At 37.4% G+C, this 23,437-nt stretch overlaps 1 protein-coding gene across 1 annotated transcript in view; it reads left to right on the top strand.

Annotated features, from left to right (window-relative positions):
* The window catches only part of LONP2 (lon peptidase 2, peroxisomal), a 101,947-nt gene that overhangs the window by 63,733 nt on the left and 14,777 nt on the right, over positions 1-23,437 (top strand). The window contains exons 9-11 of the mRNA XM_082862924.1: positions 1,332-1,482; positions 3,325-3,451; positions 7,362-7,495. Coding sequence (XP_082719050.1) covers positions 1,332-1,482; positions 3,325-3,451; positions 7,362-7,495 — 412 coding nt within the window. The remainder of the gene's footprint in view (positions 1-1,331; positions 1,483-3,324; positions 3,452-7,361; positions 7,496-23,437) is intronic.

Here is a 23,437-nt window from a genome sequence, read left to right as displayed (position 1 = left end):
AAAATTACTTCACTTGAACAGTAACATATCTAACATGTATGTATTAAATTTAATTATAGCCATTAAATGATAGATTTTTATTTAACTAGACAGTGGGTTTAACTAAGATTGCCATACATAGATAAACAGTTTTCAGGTAGTTGGTAGACAGTAATATTACACTTAACCAGTTTATGCTGAACATGATTAGAATTGTCTTTGATGACTTGAAAGTAACATTTTTATAACATTAAACATTATTAAGTCTTGTGAAAATATGAATAGTAGAACTTTCTAGGAATTGTATTCTAGATACACACTGAGTTACCAATAACGATGAATGTTTAACAAAAGTTAAACATTCAAGAGTTTTCAAGAGTAAAGGGCTTCGAATTAACTTGTGGATATATTTAAAAACAAGTGAAACTTTAGAAAGGGAATCAGAAGCAAGGAAAAGATAGTTATATAATAAAATTGTGAGTGGTAAGTATTTCAGTCATTTTGCTTCGTTCTTGCCTGTGTATGTCAACCCTATTTATATCTATACTAACCTAGTCTAAGTGAAAGTGGTAATATGTTGAAGGTTAGAACATGTGGAAGCCACCCATTGCCTTCTTTTAAGTCCAGTGTAGGCCTCTTCACTGCGAGTGCCTACGACTTGGAGCATTTGAGCAGTAATCTAAGAAGATATATTCTCCTTAACATACAATTGTTCAACGTTTTAAGAACCTAATTGGTAAATTATCTCATTTATCCAACTAAAATATTTTTAAGAGATAGTAATATTTTGCTCATTATAAACAGAAAGGTTTTACTTTTTTAAAAACTGTTAGGGGAATTTCCTGGCGGTCCAGTAGTTAGGACTCCGCGCTTTCACTTCAGGGGGCGTGGGTTCGATCCCAGGTCAGGGAACTTAAGATCCCACATGCCGTGATGCAACCAAAAGAAAAAAAAACCTGTTAAAGACTTTCTGATAATGTTTGAGGAGGAATATACTAATTATTATTTTACCAGTTACCTAAGAATTTCAAGATGCTGTACAGATTTACTTAATATTCCCATAGCAGGTAAGAGAGGGTGTGTTACCAAGAGGGAAACTTGTTCTGCAGGATTGATAACTTATTTATGGCCACACAGTGAGTCATTAGTAGATTTGAGAACAGCTTGAATGGCTAATTTTTGCTTCTTTGTGCTTACATATGTTCAAAAAATTTTAGTTTTAGTGTTTAATTTTTAGTGTTATCCCCATATTTCCCAAACTAACTGTATTGAGCAGAAATATCATGGTTTAATTTATACAGCTTTCTTTTGGAACTACTGAATCTGTTTAAATGTTTATTGTTCTCCCACAGGTGTTGGATCCTGAACAAAACCATAACTTCACAGATCATTATCTAAATGTGGCCTTTGACCTTTCCCAAGTTCTTTTTATAGCTACTGCCAACACCACTGCTACTATTCCACCTGCTTTATTGGACAGAATGGAGATCATTCAGGTGCCAGGTACTTGATTTGTAAACAAAATCATTATTTTGTTAAATAATGATTGTTAAATAATGATTTTGATCAATAAAAAGCTATTTCTTGCTTTTCTGAGCATAACTCTTTAAAACTGGTCAAGCTGTGGAGTTTTGAATAAAAAGTTGATTTGCCAGTGTATGATCTTCAGAAGTTCTGAATCTGGCATATAAACCAGCTTTTACATATTGTAGATTCAAAGTCTACAAAATTTTGTTTGTTTTAACCATGACAGACAAGAGTGTATGTACATTGTATACAGCATAATACTTTCAGTTTTAACTTAGCATAAAAGAATGATCATTTTTATGCAAAACAAGATATTCTTCTTTGAAGCAATTTCTAAAATTACAGATAAAAATAATTTCTTTTTTTTAAAGTCAGTGTCTAAAACACAAAAATAGGTCTTTACATACCCAGTGTAGCTTCCTGTCTGTCAGATTTTGAAGTTTTTACCATCTCTTGGAAAGTAATCATTTATTCTTGTTAAGAAATACGTCCTAAAACTTTCTCTTTATTACAGGTGGCCTCATTTTTATATAAAAGTACAGGGTGCTTTTAAATTCTTCTTCTTTATAGTTGAATCTGCCAAGTAGTTATATACTTTTTTTTTTAACCATGTCTTCTCCTTCACTGGAGTGTGTAAAAAAAAGTCCTTTAGTTACTAACACTAAATAAATCCCAGTGTTTTCACCTTATTTAAATTGCTCAGAATTATTTTTCCCTAGAAGAGATCAAATGTCAGTGGGTATCTTTTAAAGTAAAAATAGAGTATAATCTAAATGTATATTCCATATTAAACTGAAATATATTTTCACCCTCCAGTAAATGATAATTGGATTTCTTAGTTATCTGCGAACCCTGCAGGTCTCTGTATTTAATTTTAAAATATGGTGGAGAATTTTAAACTTGCTTTGTGCCTATTTATAACACTAAAATAAGTAATGAGATCCAGTTGCCTGGAAACTCCAAATCAAAATCCATAAGATATACTAACGTGAAGTGAAATAATCAGGGCAGCTGCTGCAGAGGTGGACATATGATGCCACCTTCTTCTGCAGTTTTGGTTATCCTATCTTCTAGCATTTCTGATGTTTTTAATTTCCTTTTTCTACTCAAAAGATACCTTGTCAATTCATCTTTTTAATTTTTGCTTGTTAAATGGAAAGGGGCAATTATTGTGGGGGACATTTGTTTTAAAGACAAAGTAAATTTATACTCGTTGAGGCTTTTAAGTAGATAAGACCACGAAGTCTTTTAAATATATAAATTATATGTATAATTCCAACATGTAAGGAATAAAACTTTTATAGGGAAGTCTTAGTTTCTGTTTTGTTTGTTGCTAAAGTTTATAGTCAGAGTTCAGGAAATAGCTCCTTTGCAGCTCTTCCCTTGAAGTCTTAATTGAGGTCTCTGTTGTTGCTGCTGTCAGTTTTTTCAATTATGTGTCAAATTATGCTAAAGAAAAGGGATGTATTATTTTCCTATTAAATAATAAAAGCTCACATTTGAGTTAAGGAGGTAATTATCTCTAAGTTAATGAAACAGATTTTTTTCTCTTCTTTGAGAGATATATCATTAATCAGAAGACTTTTCAAACACTGTGCTTACTTAGTAAGTGCTTATTTTGTTTGTGAAAAAGTTGGAAATTTTAACAATTATTGATTGGAGATTAAATTTCTTTATTCTGATTATAATCTTAGTTGAAGTCATACTTAAATTCATTCTAAATCCAAGATTCATTGCATCTGTGTTGGATTTATTAATGAAGCATGGCACTGTGGAAGCAATGTGAATAATCACAAAGCAAAATCGCTTCTTTTCCAGGGTATACACAAGAGGAAAAGATAGAGATTGCCCACAGGCACTTGATCCCAAAGCAACTGGAACAGCATGGGCTGACTCCTCAGCAGATTCAGATCCCTCAGGTTACTACTCTCGACATCATCACCAGGTTAGTCAGCCGTCCTGAGGCTTCAATAATGTTCAAATCTGAAAACGAGATTCCTATTTCACTGGCAACTCACAGCATCCATTTCTGTCTCTCCAGCAGATTCCCAGCAAGCATTTCCATAGCTATTGATTTACACAGGGCTCTGTATTAGGCAGAAATTCACAGGGAAGGCATTTAGAGTATCTTCATAGATAACTAAGGACTTCAGTTGAGCCAGAATTTCAACTTTTCCACTGTTGCAATATAAGGGATTAATTTGATAAATTTAACAACCAAAAACATGGAAAATATTGAGACACCGTTTATGTCCCAGGATCTTGAAACTTGAATTCTCCTGAGAGTGAGATGGTACTTTCAGACATCAGTTTTAAGTTATTCAGATTTTCTTTTCTTCTCTTTGAGAGATTTTAAAAATATCCTTAGTGTTTTCATCTTCAGAATTAACACCAGAACAACAGAGAAGGTATTTTCCCGAGTTAGCTACCAAGTGGTTAAGCCCATGGCAAACAGCACATAAATTATCTGAGTTGAGTATTGCTGAGTCTGATTTATAGATTGCATGTTTGAATGGAAAATATATCCTGTTGAGAACTTCTATCTACAATAGCCTCTCACAGTTTTCCTGGCTCAGTATTGCAGGTCTGTTGCATCATCTGGCAAATTGTGTCAGGCTGCCAGAACTCCTCATGCAGCCCGTTCCCAGTTACCACTGTTTTTTCAAAAGAAGTGAAGTCTCCCTCTGTTTTGAACTTTGACTTAGAGTTTGGCCAGTCAGGCTGCTTTTTGATCTAAGCCAGCCTTCTTAAGGAAGTCTATTTGGAAGTCTGTTTAAATTTACTTATGAAACAAGTAAGACTCAATCTGACCTAGGAGTTCCTTTTCTTGTGATTTATTATGTGGATAATGCCAGGGGAAATAAAGTAGGTGATTTCTGCGCCAGAGTCTTCCAAAAATATCATTATTCCAGATAATACCTCTCATGTCTTTGGGTAACTTTCAGCAAGTCACTTAACCTTTTTGATAGCTTCCCCATCTGTAAAATATGAGTGATAGAGAAAAATATCCATTCATAGCTTATCTGGAGCTAAATACTAATGACTTAAAGAATAATCACTATTTGTATTTCCCAGTTGTTGCCTGCAGAATTATTTCTTTTTTATATACTTGTTAGCTCAAAACATCAGCTATTAAAAGCTGTGAACATTAGGAACTTTCTCTGAGCAGTTTTAATTTTTATAAAAACAGCACAGGTATTTGCTACTCCAGGCAAGTTTTGGGTATATAGTGAGTTACCCAACTTAGGACATAGATTTTCATCTTTCATGTGTTTTTCATCTTTTCCTGTGTCGTAGTCATAGACCCATAGTGTTTGGGAGGAGGGGAGGAAGTCTTAGAAGTCATCTAGTCCTCCTTACCTCCCAGGGTAACTAGACTGCTTGAATTACAGTGCTTACTGCAAACCACTCCTTGGTGAGTAAATATAATTGTTACAAAAGAGTTTTTATATTCACCTCCCTATAGTTTTCTCATTCTGCCCTATATGTACACCTAGAATCTAATTCCTCCCTTGTACAGCCTTTCTGGTATTAAAAAAAAATGCTGTCAGGTCCACATCCCATAAATGTTCTCTTCTTCAGGCTAAATATCCCTATTCTCTTTTTTTTTTATTTTTTTTACATCTTTATTAGAGTATAATTGCTTTACAATGGTGTGTTAGTTTCTGCTTTATAACAAAGTGAATCAGTTATACATATACATATGTTCCCATATCTCTTCCCTCTTGTGTCTCCCTCCCTCCCACCCTCCCTATCCCACCCCTCCAGGCGGTCACAAAGCACTGAGCTGATCTCCTGTCCTATTCTCTTTACCATTCGTCTTGACCCACTTTCAAGACTTTTCACCTTCCTGATTAGTCGTCTTCTGAAAGATTTCTGTGATGTCAATGTCTCTTTTAAAATAAACACCCAGAGCAGAACTCAGTGTTTCAGACATAGCCTAAATAGTTCACGGTGTTAAGAAGACCACTGATTTTCTTATTCTGACTGTATTATTTTATGACTGTCTCAAGATTCTTAGATTTTTTTTGGTCGGTTTTTTTTTTTTTTTTTGCAGTACGTGGGCCTCTCACTGTTGTGGCCTCTCCCGTTGCGGAGCACAGGCTCCGGACGCGCAGGCTCAGCGGCCATGGCTCACGGGCCCAGCCGCTCCGCGGCATGTGGGATCTTCCCGGACTGGGGCACGAACCCGTGTGCCCTGCATCGGCAGGCGGACCATCAACCACTGTGCCACCAGGGAAGCCCGAGATTCTTAGCTTTTTTAGTTATCCTCTTGCCTGTTGCACATATAGTTACCCAACACCTTTAGTTCTTTGAATTTCTGCTGCACTTGGTCTATCTCATTCCATCTTTGTAGGGTTGAATTTTTTAAAGCCCAGATGTAGACGTTTATAATTATGTATATTTTAATATACATTTTAGTTTCAGCTACCATTGCAGCAAATTGATTTTTTTTTCATCTTGATTATCATCCAGTACGTTAGTTTTATGTCCTCTGAAAATTAGCGTCTTCATGATCATCTAGTCATGGTTAGGAAACATTAACTAATTCTTATTTGACACTGGTGATTCTTCCTTTTTTGGTTTAAAATTACTAAACCAAACCAGCAGTTGTGTCTACGTTCCTCCAGTTGCTGTTAATATTATACTGTCTGCATTAGTTCCTAGCCCATGATTGTTCCAAACCTAAAAAAGTTTTTTTTGTTGTTGTTGATGTCCTTATTTTTTTTGGCAAGCTCCAGTTCATTCTGAACTTCCTGGTACCATTTCTGCATGTTCAGACCATCCCTCTGTAAACATCTTCAGGACCTTCTCTTTCATCTTTTGTCCAAACCCTTTCATCTGAGCTCATCAAATAGTTGTCTAGGAAGCTACATTGGGTTTTTGTTTTTGTTTTTACATGTTGGTTTGTTTATTTTTAACGTGCCTCTCTATTTTCTTTCTTACTGAAATTACATGCATTTGTATAATATGGACTTTATTCCTTTATCTTCCTATTCCTTTGATTGAAATTAGTTTTTTACTTTAGAGTGTTTAGCCAAGAATTTTGTCTTTTCTCAGAACTTAAAAAATCTGCTTCCCCAGAGTCTTGAATATATGTCTGACTGCCTAATCAAATCCAGTTTTTCAGATAAAACTGCATTCTCTAGCTGATGCTGTCCATTCAAACTCATCCAGAGCTGGGTGGCCAAAAATGACTGTACTGTATAAAGGATGATGAAGTGGCTTATGGAATTTGAGTCTAACATGTATGTTTTTTAAGACAGCTCTGCTTAACCACATTTAGAACCTTTTCCACTATATCACAATGCTTACATCATTAGCATATTTCTTTCTTTAGAAGTCTCTACAATGAAAAGACACTAAATAGAGGTAATTAGCACAGTTCCAGGTAAAGACTAGATTTCTGTCTCCAATTATTTTTGCTTTAGTTTGGAAAAAAAAATATTTTTCTGATTCTTTCAGCAATGTTTCATGCATAATAAATTTATCAGAATTTTCTTAAATCGACAGATTTTAAGAAAGCACTTACACATATCATCAAGGAGTAAATCATGTTTTATGTGCTGCTAAATTTACTTTGGCGCTATAAATTGAAGAACCAATAATTCACTTTTAAGTATAGCGTAATGGTCCAAGATATTCTATATAAAAGGAAAAGTTGTAGCTGGAAATACTCTGAATATTTAAGAAATAAGAATACAGAGGAATTTTTAAAGGTGAGGCAGTTAGTACTCAAGAAACTGTAATAAACTTTTAAACGTACACTTCCTTTAGGATAGTTGTTAATCACATGACTTCTATTTTTACAGGTGGTGTTTAGCCAAAAATAAAATATTTTTCTTTGATGACAGGTACACCAGAGAGGCAGGGGTTCGCTCTCTGGACAGGAAGCTGGGGGCCATTTGCCGAGCTGTTGCTGTGAAGGTGGCAGAGGGACAGCACAGAGAGGCCAGGTTGGACCGTCCTGATGTGGCTGAGGGAGAAGGTCTGTGACTTTGATCTGGTGCCTACAGGCTTGGTGGCTAGGGGTAAATGGCAAAAAATGTTGGATGTGGAGGGGTAGTGTGGGGTGGTCCTTGGAGCAATGGCATATGTTTCTCCACTGGTAAGTGCATCCAGTGAGTAAGTAAAACTTAATGGTTGATGTATTTTATCAAGAGGATTCTTTTCTACAAATAATACAGAGTTTTAGCAGGAATAATGCTTAGTATTAATGCTTTAGGGATATTTTTTCTCCAGCTTTGTAATGATGGTACACTTTATGTTTGGGTTCTGGCGTTCTCATTTTTCCTTCTGATCCAGATTCTTAAGTCATTCAATATTTATAGCATAGAAAGTTGCTACAACAGTAAAAAGAAAAAAGAAAAGAGAAAAAAAAAAAAAATCCAAGCTGTCCAAGTACTGCAAGGGCAGATCTTTGTTCTCTGGAATAGCTTCATGTGTAATATTTTTCTCACACATTTTCTTTGATAGATACACATTTAAGATGTAATTTAAACTATTTTTTCTTTGAAAAAGAATTGTGGAGGCGGTGACAAGGAAAAAAAGGGAAGGAGTCTATTCCTCGAGTTAATGACATGTGGACATTTCCTTCGGTGCCCAGTTAAAATGTCTTAACTTCTTGCCCCAGGCCATGCTGCTGCGTAGTTGCCAAAATTTGCTTTCACACACATGACTTGAGTAGTAGAGAATCTCTTTACTCTTTCATAGTAAAGAGACTTATTAGATGTTCTACCATTTCCGTAGGTCTTTCTAGAAAGGACTTTGATGAATATGGCTGAAGAACCAAATCACAAACCATATAGTTTGTGGTAAGCTCAGTAGAACAGATGCAGTGAAACATCTTCCCTGCTTCTCCTTCTATTGCTAAGCGCAGTACATTCAACCACAGTATCATCCAAAGAGTAGACTTGCCCAAATCCTCCTCTTCCTCACATGTGTTGCACTCCTGCTCGCACTGTGCCTAGAACCTCACTGGTTCATTTCTCCAGAGAGTGAACCTCCCACCTTCTGTTGAATTGGGGGGGGGGGGCCTTGTTATGTGGAGTAGGAGAGGGATCTTAAACCCATCATTATTTCTCACAGAGACTGAAAAAACTTGTTGTCTTTAGTCCCACTTCTCACGCATCTTTTCAGGAGTACCTCAAATTCCTGAGCCTTTGTGGATAACCACCGCACCCCCACCCTCACAGACATTAAAGTTTCCACATTTTCTAGCCTGCTAAGTGTTTATTACTCCTTGCCCATCTACTTGCACTTCTCCAAAATGTTGTCAGCATCTCTTTTCTTCTTTGTTACTCTTTGTTCTTGTGGGTTTATTCTTTTTGTTTGTTTGTTTCTTGTCATTTTAATAGGATTTGGAGAGGAAGTTTAAAGATAAACACATGTTCAGACCACCATTTTCAGAAATCTGAATTTTTAAAAAGTACCCTAGGTGAGTGATAGCCTATTAAGAATTGTGTCACTCGGTGTAGCTGACAGTGACAGTGTAGAACTAATGTTTTTTTAATCTTTTTTCCCTTTCTAAATATAAGGACTAGATCCTCATGAGTTTCCCCTTTTTATTCTTAGAACCCTCCCTTCGTGCTGTGGCCTCTGGCACCCGAGCCTGTGTCCTTTTGTTCTTGTCTGTGATATAATAGAAAGGCAGAGAGTGAAATGAGTTTATCTGGTTAACACATTTTGAAAATTGTGTTTAGGATTTAGACAGTTTATTTTGGAATTTATAATAACACATACAGAGGGATTTGATGTTAAGAGAAGCGTTCCATAGTTATACAGTGCTTATATACATCCATTAGCATATTTCTAATAATGTCTGTGACCACATTAGCTATTTAAAGGTAACCCAGAAATACTCAAGAACTTGTTCAGCTTGTGAACCGTGTGAGAACATCCAGTGTTTCATGGTAACATTTATTTATTTATTTATTTATTTATTTAAATCCATGATTCACAGAACAAATCGTAAAAGATAACATAGTTAAGCAGACTTGGGTGGTTAAGATATTACCTAGGACACCCATATGAATAAATAATTAGGACAAGTACTTGTCTCTTGAGAGGATGATTTTGATTGTAGTTCTTATTAGAGATACATGGACTCCAAGCTGGGTCTTACATTGTAAGATACCCTGGAGTATGTAGGTGACTCTCCTCCAGATTTTAGTAAAATAATTATAAGGTATCCTGAATTGATGTTTATGACCGCAACCAAGCCAAAAGAAAAATTTCTACCAAAAAAAAGTCGCTATTGGGTTCTCATGCCACAAAGTTCAAATGCAGCTAGCTTAGTAACTGAAAGTTGCTCATTAAGAAATGAATGACATAAAATTAGAGTCTAAAATAGAAGTTGTTTTAGAAATTTCAAGTAATGCAGTGAGGGAGCTATTTTTAATGTTAAAAGTATTGCTGGACCTAGAGTTGCTGCCAGGAAGAAAAGTAATTTCAGGCCACAAGCTTTAAAGACAGGCAGAAACCTCAGCATATCGAACAAACTTTCTGGAGCAGGCCCAGAAATACTGGTCTGTGAACAGTTGTCTTTGTGTTTGTGGGGTCTTAACTGTCAGAACAAATAACAGAGTTTAGAAGGCGGGTGAGATTTCCAATTGATTTGTGTTAGAGGAGGAATATTTATGGTTTCGGTCACTTCCCTATAAAGTATGGGAATTATTTCATAAAAGCAGCACTGCCTATGTTTTTCTGTATGTTATTAGTGTGTTCTGAATTGCCCTTTTCCTTTCTGGGATATTAGGTTGAAAGATAACAGTTTGCAGCTAAAGTTTTATTCTGCTTTTGCCTGCCTTTAGCCAAGGACACACGTGTTCCATGTATTCAGCTTTGCAGATTTGGATGTTTCTCTCTAAAGCGTTAGGCATATGTCCATTTGTTCAGTCACTCATGTACCATATATGTCCAGTTAATATCTAGTGAGATTTTTTCATCAAAAATTATCCTCAGCAAAGAAAGATTCACTTTATAACCAATCTTTATAAACTTTCTCAGAATATGGAGCACTCTCAATTATTTTTGAAAAATACGGTGTTCATTGGAGAAGCTACATTAAACTTAATGTACCTCAAGATGTTAGTTTCTTAACTGTCGTCATCGAAGTCACCTGAAAAATTGCTTAGGAAAAAAAGAGACAAAATTAACGGGTTTAGCAGTTATTCATGAAGTGTGTTAGATGTTATTTTGAATAAGCTTTTTAAATGTCACTTAAAGCAATATGTATGTGGTTATGTTATGGAGATCTTAGATAAACACTTAAAGGAAAAATGAATTAAACTAGCTGACTTATGGTAAGTGGGGGTGGGTACTTTGGATGAAATTCCCAGTGGCAGCATCAAACACGGTTTCAAGAACGACTGCATCTCATTTAGTCTTGATACCTGGTAGTGTAAATCCTCCAGGTTTGTTTTTCTCCAGGATTGCCTTGGCTATTGTAGGTCCGTCAAATATCTGTGTTAATTTTAGAATCAGCTTGTCAATCTCTACCAATAAATAAGTAAATAAATAAATAACACCTTCTGATATTTTGATTGTGATTGCGTTGAATCTGTAAATTAGTTTGGGGAGAATTGACAATTTGATATTATCAAGTCTTCAAGTTCATGACTAGCTTCATTTATTTGTCTTAATAAATGTTTTTAAGTGTTTTAATAGTTTTCAGTGGTGAGCTTTTGCATATTTTTCTTTAGATATTGAATATATTCCTAGTTAATTGATCCTTGTATGTGTGTGTTATGTGTGTGTATCATTATAAATAGTATTTTTAATTTTCTAGTTTTTTTGGTTGCTAGTATATGGGAATACTACATTGACTTGTATCCAGCAAACTTGCCAAATTGACTTATTAATTCTTACTGTAGACTCTTCTGGATTTTCTACACATACCATCAGTTATCACAAATGCAAATAATGTCAGTTTTTACTTTTTCCTTTCTGATCATTATACCTTTTATTTCAGTTCTTTCCTAATGAACTAGCAGGGACCTCCAGGAAGATGTTGAATAGAAATAGTGACGACAGACAAAGGAGGTAGAAAAAATGCCTATGAAGAATTACCAGTCTCTATAGCCTTTGTTTCATACCTTTGGGTGACTTGATTGACTATTATAAAATCTTAGTTGAGTAGAATTCTCAGCAGCTGTCTGGTTTGACCCTGATTTGATTCATAAGTCCCTTCACAGAATTCCCCAATAAACACTAAGCCTTGCCTATTTGACTCTGTTAACAGACACATCTTTATAAACTTAGCTGTCTACTTCCCAGGCCATAAGAAAACAGAAGCTGTAGATTGGAAAAAGGGCTAAGTGGTTGGGTGGTATGAATCACAAGCATTAGGATTTGATGTCAGTGAAAACATGCCTATCCTCTCATGTTAGATGCCCTGGGCCCCCACTGGCCACAAAACATTGGGCTGGGCTAGACCACAAATCTAACTCTAGGAGTTTCTCTAGTTCAGTGTGGGTCCCAGTTTGACTGAATTGCATTTCAACATGTATTGTTTCTCTGATATGTTTGCCTTATGTAGGACAGTGAAATCAACCTAATATAGTGGAAACAGGCAGATATAATATCGTTAATTTTTGGTGTATCCTTTCCAGACTTCACAGTTAAAAATGCATCAAAATAAAATATTCAAAGTTTACAGCACTATTCTCCTCCTTCATTAGCTTAATTTTCCTGGGTCACCACACTCTTGGCTGTCAGCAAGAGTATGCCGGCTGGAGGAGAGGTATCCTGCTTGCCACTTTAGCAAGTCTGCTCATTGCTGGAGTGGGGCGGGGGGCAGATGCTGAGAGGAGAGCCGCATTCTGATGGGCCTTCCTCACTTTACATCCCACTCATTTGCTAGGGTAGCTTTTTCCTTAGCCTTTCTTGGGTCCTTTTCTCCGGAGGAATCATCTTGTGTCGGGCTGCATTCAGGGCTCTTTGTTGTGGCTTCCTGCCATTGACTTCTCAGACCCTCAGCATGCTTTACGATGGTTATTTTAAGCATGAATCCTTTGTAACCAAAACAGGAAGCTGTTCCTGCAGGAGAAACAAGTGGTTTTGATCCTTTCAGCTCTTTTTTTTTTTCCTACTAGTCATCGCCAAATCTGAAGCATATCCATTCTCTTGTCTAATGTCATGAATTTCTTATATTAATGGAAAATACTATATATAATGTTTTCAGGAAGTAACCTCTGAGCTTTGTGTAACTTTTTGCTAAATTCTTTTGTCTTTGACTTCTTGGAGCAGTCTTCTAACTGTTGCAGGATCTTCCCTTTATCTATTGGATTTTACATTATTCAATGCTGTGTAACAGATTACCCCAAAACTTAGTAAATCAGTTAGCAAGCGTTTATCATCTCACTGTGTCTGTGGGTCAGGGATCCAGGAGCAGTTTAGCTGGGTAGTTGTGAGGTTCTGGTCAAGCTGTCAGCCAACTGGAGGTTCAGCTCAGGGCGGATCTGCCTCCAGGCTCACTGATATGGCTGTTAGCTGAAAAGGTTCCGAGACCCACCCAATTCCACTGTGTATGTGGAGGCTTCCCCACACCAGCAAGCAATTCTGGGATGCCAGCTGGGTGTCTAAGAATTCAACTCAATTCTGACACTTACCTACCTAGAGACAGCATCCGATTCCACAGGCAAAGGACTCAGTCTCACAAGACTGCCCTCCACTAGAGGCAGGTCATACAGCAGGGTCATTCCCTGTACTTTGGACTGACTGGCTCAAATTGGAGTTTCCCACGACCCCCTCCTTGGGCTTAATTTGCTAGAACGTGTCACCAAACTCAGGAGATGCCCCCTTTTACCCACTAGATTACCAATTTATTATAAAAGGATATTAAAGGATACGAATCAGCTTCATAGGGTGAGGTTCGGAACAAAGGAGACCACATCGTCGTGGAGCCTGGGGCCTGGCACCCTGGCACAGGGAAGCGCTCCAAAAATGGACCAAAAAGCTGTCCTTTGGGGGTTTTATGGAGGCTTTGTTACTTAGTCATGATTGACTAGATTGTTGGCCAGTGGCGACTGATTCAACCTCAGACCCTTCCCCCCTCCCCAGATACCAGGGGGTGGGACAGAAAGTTTCAACCCTCTAATCTCCTGGCAACCAGCACCCATCCTAGGTGCCCCTAAAAGTCACCTCATTCACATAACAAAAGACAGCTTTATCACTGTCAACACTTAGGATATTCTAAAGGCTTTGGGAACTGTGAGCCTGGATGATGGGCAGATACAGATGAGAAACACTTCTTAAAATCACAATATCTCATAGCAACCTGGGTTCCTTGCTGACTGTTGGCCAGATGTTGAGGTTCTCTCCACTTAGGCCTCTTCCTAGGCTCAGGACACGGCTGTTGGCTTCCCCAGAGAGTGTGCTGTGCAAAAGGGAGAAACAGAGAGCCCAAGACAGAAGCTGCAGGCTTTTATAATCCTCACTTCTGCCACATTCCGTTCGTCATACAGACCAACCCTGTGAGAGATGGCACTCCGTGGGAGCAGGGATCATTGGGGACCATCTTGAAGGCTGGCTCTCACAGATTTTTTTTTTTTACTTATTTTAAAGAAGGTTATTATACATTTCGTTTCTATTAATACAACCCCCATTCCTGAAGATTGAAATAGTTTGTTTAGAGTTTTAAAGAAGACCTGTGGTTTGGGTTGTTAACAGAGAGTGGAAATTTCTGTGCTGCAGGAACAGTTAAGAATAGTTGTATAACTCTGTTGGCTGGACCTTCAGGGGAGAAAAGCTTAATAAGACCCCCAAGCAAATGAATGATTCTTTAGTAACAACGGAAGCAACCTTTACTTGTCAGCTTTTAATGTGGATTTTGTTGATATTGTTCTTGTTTTGTTTTGTTTGAGGACATAAAAACTTTGTTAGCTGTTTTTAATAAAGTGAGGATAATTGAGTCGTTTCTTATTACTTGGCTCCAGTTACATATAAAAATCCTCAAACATTTTAACCCAAATCCCATATCTTCCTTTCTGGCTAGAGTTAGAACAAAAAAGAGAGAGTAATTTGTATGTTTGCCTCTGACCCCAGAAACCACAGACCAGATGCTTGGGCTGTTTATTTTAAATTGTTATAATAATACTCAGAAGTCAGATTTTTAGTTTCTGAAGAAACGCCTACGTCTGATGTTAAGAGGTCTTTGAATACAGTGTGACGAGCCACAGTTTTAGTGTTGTTATGGGGGCCGAATTTAAATTGGCCTACATTTTCCTAATCTTTAAGCAGCAACTTTGAGAATTTCTGCACATCCTTACAGAATTTACTGATTTAAAAGGCTTGTAGCAGTTCAGTAGTCATCACAATCTAAGACGCTTTATTATCAGAAGGATTTTTCTAAGCCAGCATTTAAGTTTGTGCTGTTGAGTATCCATCCATCAAACTTAAGCTGAGTTCTTATTAAAGACCCAGGTTGCACAGATAGGGCTAACAAGTTTTGATTCATTTTGCATTTTTAGTATTTAAAGTCTTGCTTCATCTGTTCATGTTTATCTTTCCTTTGATTGTGTTAGTGACTCGGGACAAATAAAATTTTCTAATAGTCAAAGGAACAACTAAGGTTAACTGTTAAGGAATATGGACTTCAGAGAGAGTTTTAGTACCAGGGCACCTACCTGGCTTGCTGATTCTAAAGCTTTGGGGGTTTGTAGGGTTCTGTTACAGCTAATTGGATTTTGCAAACCAAGATCTAATTAAATTTAGCTTAAGACTTTCTATGCTAAATCCTTTGCATTTGTAGGGATATTAGGCAGCATGTTGTGTCCATACATCTAAAATCAAGTGGTGTTCAAGTTTGAGATGAAGTGTTATATTGGTATCTACTGCCGGTATCATGAAGATATTCTGTTCTTACATTTATGCTGATTTACTGATTGTTCCCCCTTCAGTACTGGCCTGGTTTAAGAGATTTGTTTGCCTATGTAGACTGGAAGGAAGCTGTAATAAAGGAAAAATCCTACTTACGTAAGATAGGAGACAAACGTTTGTTATTTAAACTCTATTTGGAAACAGGAAAATAAAATATTGTCTAAAAATTAAAAAGTCATTGTTCCATTTAATGAATCATATAGGAAGATACAGTGGCCTTTGGATGTCATTGACATATATTATCAAAACCAGCCTTAAGTTACAAGATAGTAAAACAATACTTTTAAAAAACACTACAAAAAAAACAACAACACTGCAGATGGTGTCTGCATCTTAACTGCTAATCCAAGTAATTCTCCAAGACTATTTTCTGAATCTCTAACACAGGAAATGAGATTTATTAATGCAAAAAAAAACCCTGGGAGACGGTACAAGCTCTCTTGTCTGGTATAAAGTTAGGGTCCTATGTCTTGGACCTTTGTATAATACTAATTTATTCAGTAAGTGAGTCAGCTAACAGTCACTGAATACTTATGGTATGCCGGGTTCTAGATTGGATTCTGGGAAGGAGATGAAAGAGAACTTCTAACAAGTATGTAGTCCACTGGGGGAGATAGATATATAAACAAATAATTTTTAGATGTGGGATAAATGATGGTTTTTAAAGTGCTGTAGAGGCATTGACTTGATCATTGAAAGCTTCATTTTATTTATGATAAATATTGTAGCTTTTAAAAGTTGCTTTTAGTAAATCGAGATAAAATGGTCATTTATTTACATCTCAGAATTGATTTGAATAGGTAAATAGATGGAAAAAAAATGTTTTCCAGATACCTTTTCTGATGTTCTTTATTTTTATGAATAGATAACTATTACTAAAATTGAGAAATGGTTCACAATCCTAATATCCATCTATATCTCAACAGTTATTATATAGAAATGTTTAGTAGGTAAAACTTGAAAGAAAATGTATTTGGTAATGTTAAGGTGGTATTATCGTCCCCAAAATATTAAAGAAAATATTGGCAGAAAGGACTTAAAATATTTTATTGCTAGCATGAAGGTTTTTCTGGGCATTTGATCCACAGATTTCCCCATTACAACTAGTTCATTTAAAAAAAAAAAAAAGAAAGAAAGAAAGAAAAACAGATTGAAAATATGCAGGCACAAATGCTTTGGCAGCCAGGGTCAGTAACTTGAATCTCAGTTGCGTGTAGCACACTTCCTCTGGCTGGGAAGATGGTTTTTTGGAAAAGATTAACCTGAAACTGACAGACAAATTATATAGTTGAAAATATTCAGGTTTCTCTGATTTGTTTTTAGATATTTTGTTTTCCCCTTTCTGCCTTCCTGAGAGAAGGCTCTCAAATGCTTTTTAGCTATAGTCAATTTAGCTTTGAGCCACATACTTCTATTATCTTGTAAGAAATAACAAAGCCACTTATAATCTCAGCATCTCATCTAAATTTGTAAAGTAGACTTGGTTTTTTTTTTTAAAAAAGTAGTTTTATAACTGCAGCCATACAAATCTCTCTTCATGCCTAAATGGGGTCTGGATCCATGTTTACATACCCATGTATGCTGAGGAATTGAGATGTAAACAGTATTCCCATTCATTGGTTCATACACGACCTCTCTGCCAACTACCTGTTAATATACCTAGTAATACACGTCCTACGCCCTGCACACAAATATAGTTCAACCAATCTGTAAGTTTCATTTTGCTGCTTCTTCAAGATGCAGGAGCCCAGTGTGATTGGATTCAACTTTCAAGAAAAAATTTTAATCATTCGGTAATAATTTTGTCACATACTTAATTTTCATTTATTAAAAATCTTTATATTTACTTGACAAAGCCAGTATTAAAGACCTGATAGTTTCTTGGCAAATCAAAGTAATGATTAAGTGTTTTGGTGATTTGTCATTTGTCCATAGATGTTATTAAGATTTAAGAATGCAGGGGCTTCCCTGGTGGCACAGTGGTTGAGAGTCCGCCTGCCGATGCAGGGGACACGGGTTCGTGCCCCGGTCCGGGAAGATCCCACATGCCGCGGAGCGGCTGGGCCCGTGAGCCATGGCCACTGAGCCTGTGCGTCCGGAGCCTGTGCTCCGCAGTGGGAGAGGCCACAACAGTGAGAGGCACGTGTACCGCAAAAAAAAAAAAAAAAAAAAGTTTTGGGTATAGATAGTGGTGAAGGTTACAACAACATTGTGAATGTATTTAATGCCACGGAATTGTACAATTCAAACGGCTAAAATGATCAATATTATATGTATTTTACCATAATAAAAAGAGTTACCAAAAAAAAGAGGTTAAGGAAATTTCCCCAAATCGTACAAGCTTGTAAGAAATGGACCACAAACCCAGGCCATCTGACTCCAAGGCCTCTTGGAAATAAGGAGCATCAGTTGTACCTCACCTGGATATTTCTGAGGATCTACCCCAAATCAGGAATACTGAAAATGGGAAGTTTCATGCTTTTGTATCTAAAGCAATTTGGATATCTGTCTGAGGCCCTAAAGCTTTTTAATCTAAACATTTCAGCTACTCTTAGTGGTTAAGAGTTGGCTACTGGGAGAATTTGTCACTTTTTAGAAACAGTGTTTTTGTTCAGTATTAAAGGATAATAATTTTTAATGGCAAAATCATCACTACTATACAGGTATAAAATGAACATGTGTTAAAGATTTTAATGAACTCATTAATTAATGAGAGAACCAGTAAGATCTGGTTCCATGGAGAATTCAGAAAGCAGACATCTATATAGGCAATGAGGAATGCTGGAATTAATTTGCAGAACCAGCTTCTTGGGAAAGGGAGAGGACAAAATTCATTTTCACTTCTATGGACAAGAATCACTTGTATTACTATTAGTTTCCTACAGCTTACAGGAAAATAGCTGAACGGCACTGAGACACAGACAGCCTGGAAGGGCAATACCCAGTAATCTATGTTTTGCTCATTTCCAAGTCTTGCACAGTTTTTTCTAACAGCAGTCATAGAAGGGAATCCGTGTATGTAATGCCAGATGTGTTGATTATTTTCAGTCAGGAAAAAAATAATCTAATCTCTAAATTTACCACCTGGCTGCCTTGTCAAGGAACTTCTGAGCTACAGGCAGCTTTTCTAGACTGGACTTTAGGTGGGACAAAACATCCCCTTAGCCAGATATCCAGAACCCTGAGACTGTCTGTGATTTGCTGTGGACATCAGGCGATTCACTTCACCTTCCTGGGTCTCAAGTTTCCTTGAGTATTGAAATAATGAAAGGTTGGACCAGATTTCTTACTTTCTGCCTAGCTCTTAACATTTTTATATATCATGGTTCCATCCTATTCTTGAATTTCTGATGCTACCTGAATTCTGCTAAAGCCTCAGAATGAGATCTGAGACGTTCTCAGGGACATTGTATTCGTATGAGAGGAACAGGTAGTATTGATATTTGTTCCTTTGGAGAATTAACCCCCTGTTTCTGGGCCCTGTTATTCGATTGCTGGCTGCAGTTAACAGTATTGTACACCCTATCCTCTCCTCCAAACCTACCCCGAAGGAGTTAAAAAAGAAACTGTTATTCGTGAAGATGTACACGTCTTTAATAATCTAGAAGAAGGGGTTCCTTTTATGGCAGTACCACGAAATGTAGCTTTTGAGCTCATGAGATTGGTCTAGAGAGTGTAGCGTATGCTTCAAGTCAAGTAGAATATAGAGAATAATAAGTGATACCTAAAAAGTTCTGTCCTGAGTAAAGATAATTATAGATAACCTGGGGCTGTTTGTGGTTGGGGAGATTTTTATTTCTGCCACATTCTGCGGAATAGTTGTTTGGTGTCAGTACCCTGTTCCTGGCCTCTGCTACTTTCCCTTGGTTGGATCACCTGCCCAAAGACACCATTTGCTGCAAGATTTGTTCAAAAGGTAAGAAATGTTTTTTTTAAACAAGAAAGCTACTGGAGTTTCCTGAGGTATTACACCCCTCTGTTCTTCCTCCTGTCCTCCCTTCTTAGGATCTTCCTTTCTCCCGGCTTCCCACAGTGATTCTTTGGCTCTTGGGCCTGCTTTCATGTAAATCATGTTCTTCTGACAGAGGAAAAGTGTCTGGAAAAGATCACGTGATCATGTCCTCGTGACAGCTGCTTTGGGAAAGCCAGACCCTTCCCCTGAGGAGTTTGTAGCTATAGAATATCCTTTTGTCATAGCTTTTGTCATGGCAACATCAGCTATAGAGCCTGGTTTGGCCCTTGGGGAGTACCCCCCGAGTTTCATCCCTGCTTTGCCAAGGTCCACATTTGTCATGCTGGCAGAGCAAGTGCCTTGCAGGTTCTGCCTCTGGTGCTATTTGCTTATCTGCTACCTTCATGCCGTTAAGATCCTTGGCTATGCCCTGACCACCCTGGCTATGTCCTGAATTAGACTCAGAACGGGCTGATAATACCATTGAGAAACATGGGGCAGAGTCTTGAGTCTTGGTATCTTTTTCTTTTTCTTAAATATATTTAATTTATGTGATTCCCAGCAGTTGTGTGTTTGTGGTCAAAGCCCTGTCTGTGGAGCCCTGGGTGGGATTGGGGTACAGAGGGCATTTTGTTTTCTTCTAGTGAAAGGGGCTATGGAGTAAGACATGTGAGTCTTAGAAGTCTGTGTTAAATACTACTCTAACTACATAATTCATTTCCTCATTTATGCATAGTAAGGCTTTCAGCATTATCAAATTCTTCCAGCAACTCTGAGGGTTACTATAATTATTATGATTTTACTGATTGGAAAACCAGATACAAAGAGGTAAAGTAACTTTTTTCAAGGCCAATCAGGAAGCCAGAGCCAGGATTGGAGACTATTATTTATTGACTATCTCATCATGTAATCTTAACCTCATAAACTCAGGGAATAGCTTGTGTTAAAATTTTAGACTATATCATTTCATTCATTCTCATATACATTTATATCATATTAGTAAAAATCATGGCACATGAAATTTTATACTCCCCCCCTTTCCTCCGTTTGATCTTGTTTCAAAAGGATTTTCTCGCATCACTTAAAAAACACTTAGGAAACAGCTTTAGTGACTGTGTAGTATTTTATTAGATGTGTGGCTGTACCACAGTTTACATAATCATGTTCCTAATGTTGCGTATTTACAATGGATCTAATTTTTGCTGTTACAGATAGTGCTTCAGTGAGTATATTTGTGGTCTAAACATTTGTCTAAACTTTTGGTTATGCCCTTAAGGATAGGTTCCTTCAAAATATTGGATTGGCCAAAAAGTTCATTTGGTATTTTCTGTAAGATGCTTCTAGTAGCGCTGAGTTGTCTTTAACTTCATTCAAAGCAATTTTGTTAGACTGTATTGTGACAACTGTCATATCAGCGTGCATTTTTAAAAAAAGCTTATCAAAACTGGTGAATTTTTGTGTAGCCACTTTAATATTGAAAATGGAAGAAGAAAAGCAACAGTGTTGGCACATTATGCTTTATTATTTCAAGAAAGGTAAAAACACAACTGAAATGCAAAAAAAGATTTGTGCAGTGTATGGAGAAGGTGCTGTGACTGATCAAACGTATCAAAAGAGGTTTGTGAAGTTTCGTGCTGGAGATTTCTCACTGGATGATGCTCCATGGTCGGGTGGACCAATTGAAGTTGATAGCGATGAAATCAAGACATTAATTGAGAGCAGTCAATGTTATACCCCGTGGGAGGTAGCCAGTATACTCAAAATATCCAAATCAAGTGTTGAAAATCATTTGCACCAGCTTGGTTATGTTAATTGCTTTGATGTTTGGGTTCCATGTAAGTTAAGCGAAAAAAACCTTCTCGACCGTATTTCCTCATGCGATTCTCTACTTAAACGTAATGAAAAGTTCCATTTTTAAAACAAATTGTGATGGGTGATGAAAAGTGGATACTGTACAATAATGTGGAACGGAAGAGATCGTGGGGCAAATGAAATGAGCCACCACCAACCACACCAAGACTGGTCTTCAAAGAAGGTGATGCTGTGTATATGGTGGGATTGGAAGGGAGTCCTCTATTATGAGCTCCTTCCAGAAAACAAAAAGATTAATTCCAACAAGTACTGCTCCCAGTTAGACCAACTGAAAGCAGCACTTGAGGAAAAGTGTCTGGACTTAGTCAACAGAAAATGCATAATCTTCCATCACGATAACGCAAGACCACATGTTTCTTTCATGACCAGGCAAAAACTGTTACTGCTTGGCTGGGAAGTTCTGATTCATCCACCATATTCACCAGACATAACACCTTCTGATTTCCATTTATTTCAGTCTGTACAAAATCCTCGTAATGGAAGAAACTTCAGTTCCCTGGAATACTGTAAAAGGCACCTGGAACAGTTCTTTGCTCAAAAAGATAAAATGTTTTGGGAAGATGGAATTATGATGTTGCCTGAAAAATGGCAGAAGGTAGTGGAACAAAACGGTGAATATGTCGTTTAATAAAATTCTTGGTGAAAATGAAAAATGTGTCTTTTATTTTTACTTAAAAGCCGAAGGAACTTTTTGGCCAACCCAGTAGAATCACTGGGTGTGAGATTATGACTATTTAGGAGGCTTTCAGTATATTGACAAATGGCTTTCCAGAAAGATTGAATCAATTTATATTTTCATAAGCAATAGTATTTGAGAAGATCTCTCCACTCTCTTTTCCATTGAACTTTGTCATTTCTTAAAACTTCTTTACTGGTTACTTTAATTTTGTAACCAGAAAATGTATCTTGTTTTTATAATTTAAACTTCTTTGCTTCTTAGTGAAATAATCATTTTTTCATGTGACTATTACCCATTTGTTAAGAACCACTGTTTTAGCCCAAGATAAGGGCATAGAAGAAGAATGTTAACTGTACAGTTCCAACAGGAAGGATTTGTGGGACAGGGTCCATGTCCTATAGGGAGGTTGAACTTTTTTTAATTGTTTTTGTTTGCCTTGCCTTAAAAAGTCCACCTGGCATGAATGTTATGATCTGGGGCAAGGCCCGTAATGAGGCCCAGAGATTCTGCCACTATCTTCTCTTGGTGCCAATCCCTTCTGACTACGGAGAACGTGGCACTAGAGCTGAGTACTGAAAGCTTGTGCGAGGCCTCAGGGTTCAGCTCTAACCTGGGCCTCATTCCTTGAATGGCATGTTGGCGAGATGATGTTTAATGAGGAATCAGAGTGTGTATTCTCTGAAAATCCAGCATTCTCTTGCTCTCGCTTTGTGTTACCCAAGGTGCAGTGGATGGTTCTTAAAATCCAGTGCCAGCCTGTCTTTCCTGATTAGCTGGCACCATTTTCTTGACATGAGCTTTAGTTCTCTAGGCTTGTGCTCCACGATGGAACATTTTGAAGCACAGATTAGTTCTAAGTTTATTGCAGTTTTCATCACCCAGCTGCTGTGCCTAGAGCCTGGAGTGAATGGCCATCTTTTGCATTGTAAGGTCTAGATGCATTAGAAGTAGCTCTCCACACCCCCAGCCCCTCAGTACTCAAAGCACTGAATTCACTCCACTTGGAAAGGGATGGGATATCCCAAAGCAGTGGTTACATAATTGTGGATTGGCTCTCACCCATCCAGCTTTACTTCCTCCTGTGATAGTGAATTCCAGGCTGGCAACAGTAATTAGATCTCAGAAAAGCCCGTCACAAAACACAACAGGCTAAAGAAAGTCACAGCCTCTTCTATGCATTGGCTAGAGTTTCAGAGCCCTTCATTTTTAGTGTACGGTAACTGTAGACAGTAGTGCGCTTTTTCTCTGTGCATTAATTTTAATTAAGCAATGACACTTTCTGTTCCGCTCTGAGATCTACGTGTAGCTAAACTGATGGTTTAAGTGCCTCCCCACCGTTGGTCACTGATGTTGCTGCAAACAGAGCAGCAGACAGAAGATCTCCTACACGTGACTGAGTAACCCAGGAATTGCTCAGTTTAGTGAAACAGATAAGTAAGTGCTGTAAGAAGTTGCAAAGATCAGGGAAGACTTCCTAGAATCTGGTTGAGCCAAACTTTGAAAGATCAAGTGACATTACAGAGGTATGACTATGAGATTATGTATAA

The sequence above is a fragment of the Leucopleurus acutus genome (assembly GCF_964270905.1).
Source record: "Leucopleurus acutus genome assembly, chromosome: 20".
NCBI classification, from domain to species: Eukaryota; Metazoa; Chordata; class Mammalia; order Artiodactyla; family Delphinidae; genus Leucopleurus; species Leucopleurus acutus.
This window is presented reverse-complemented; position numbering and strand designations above follow the sequence as displayed.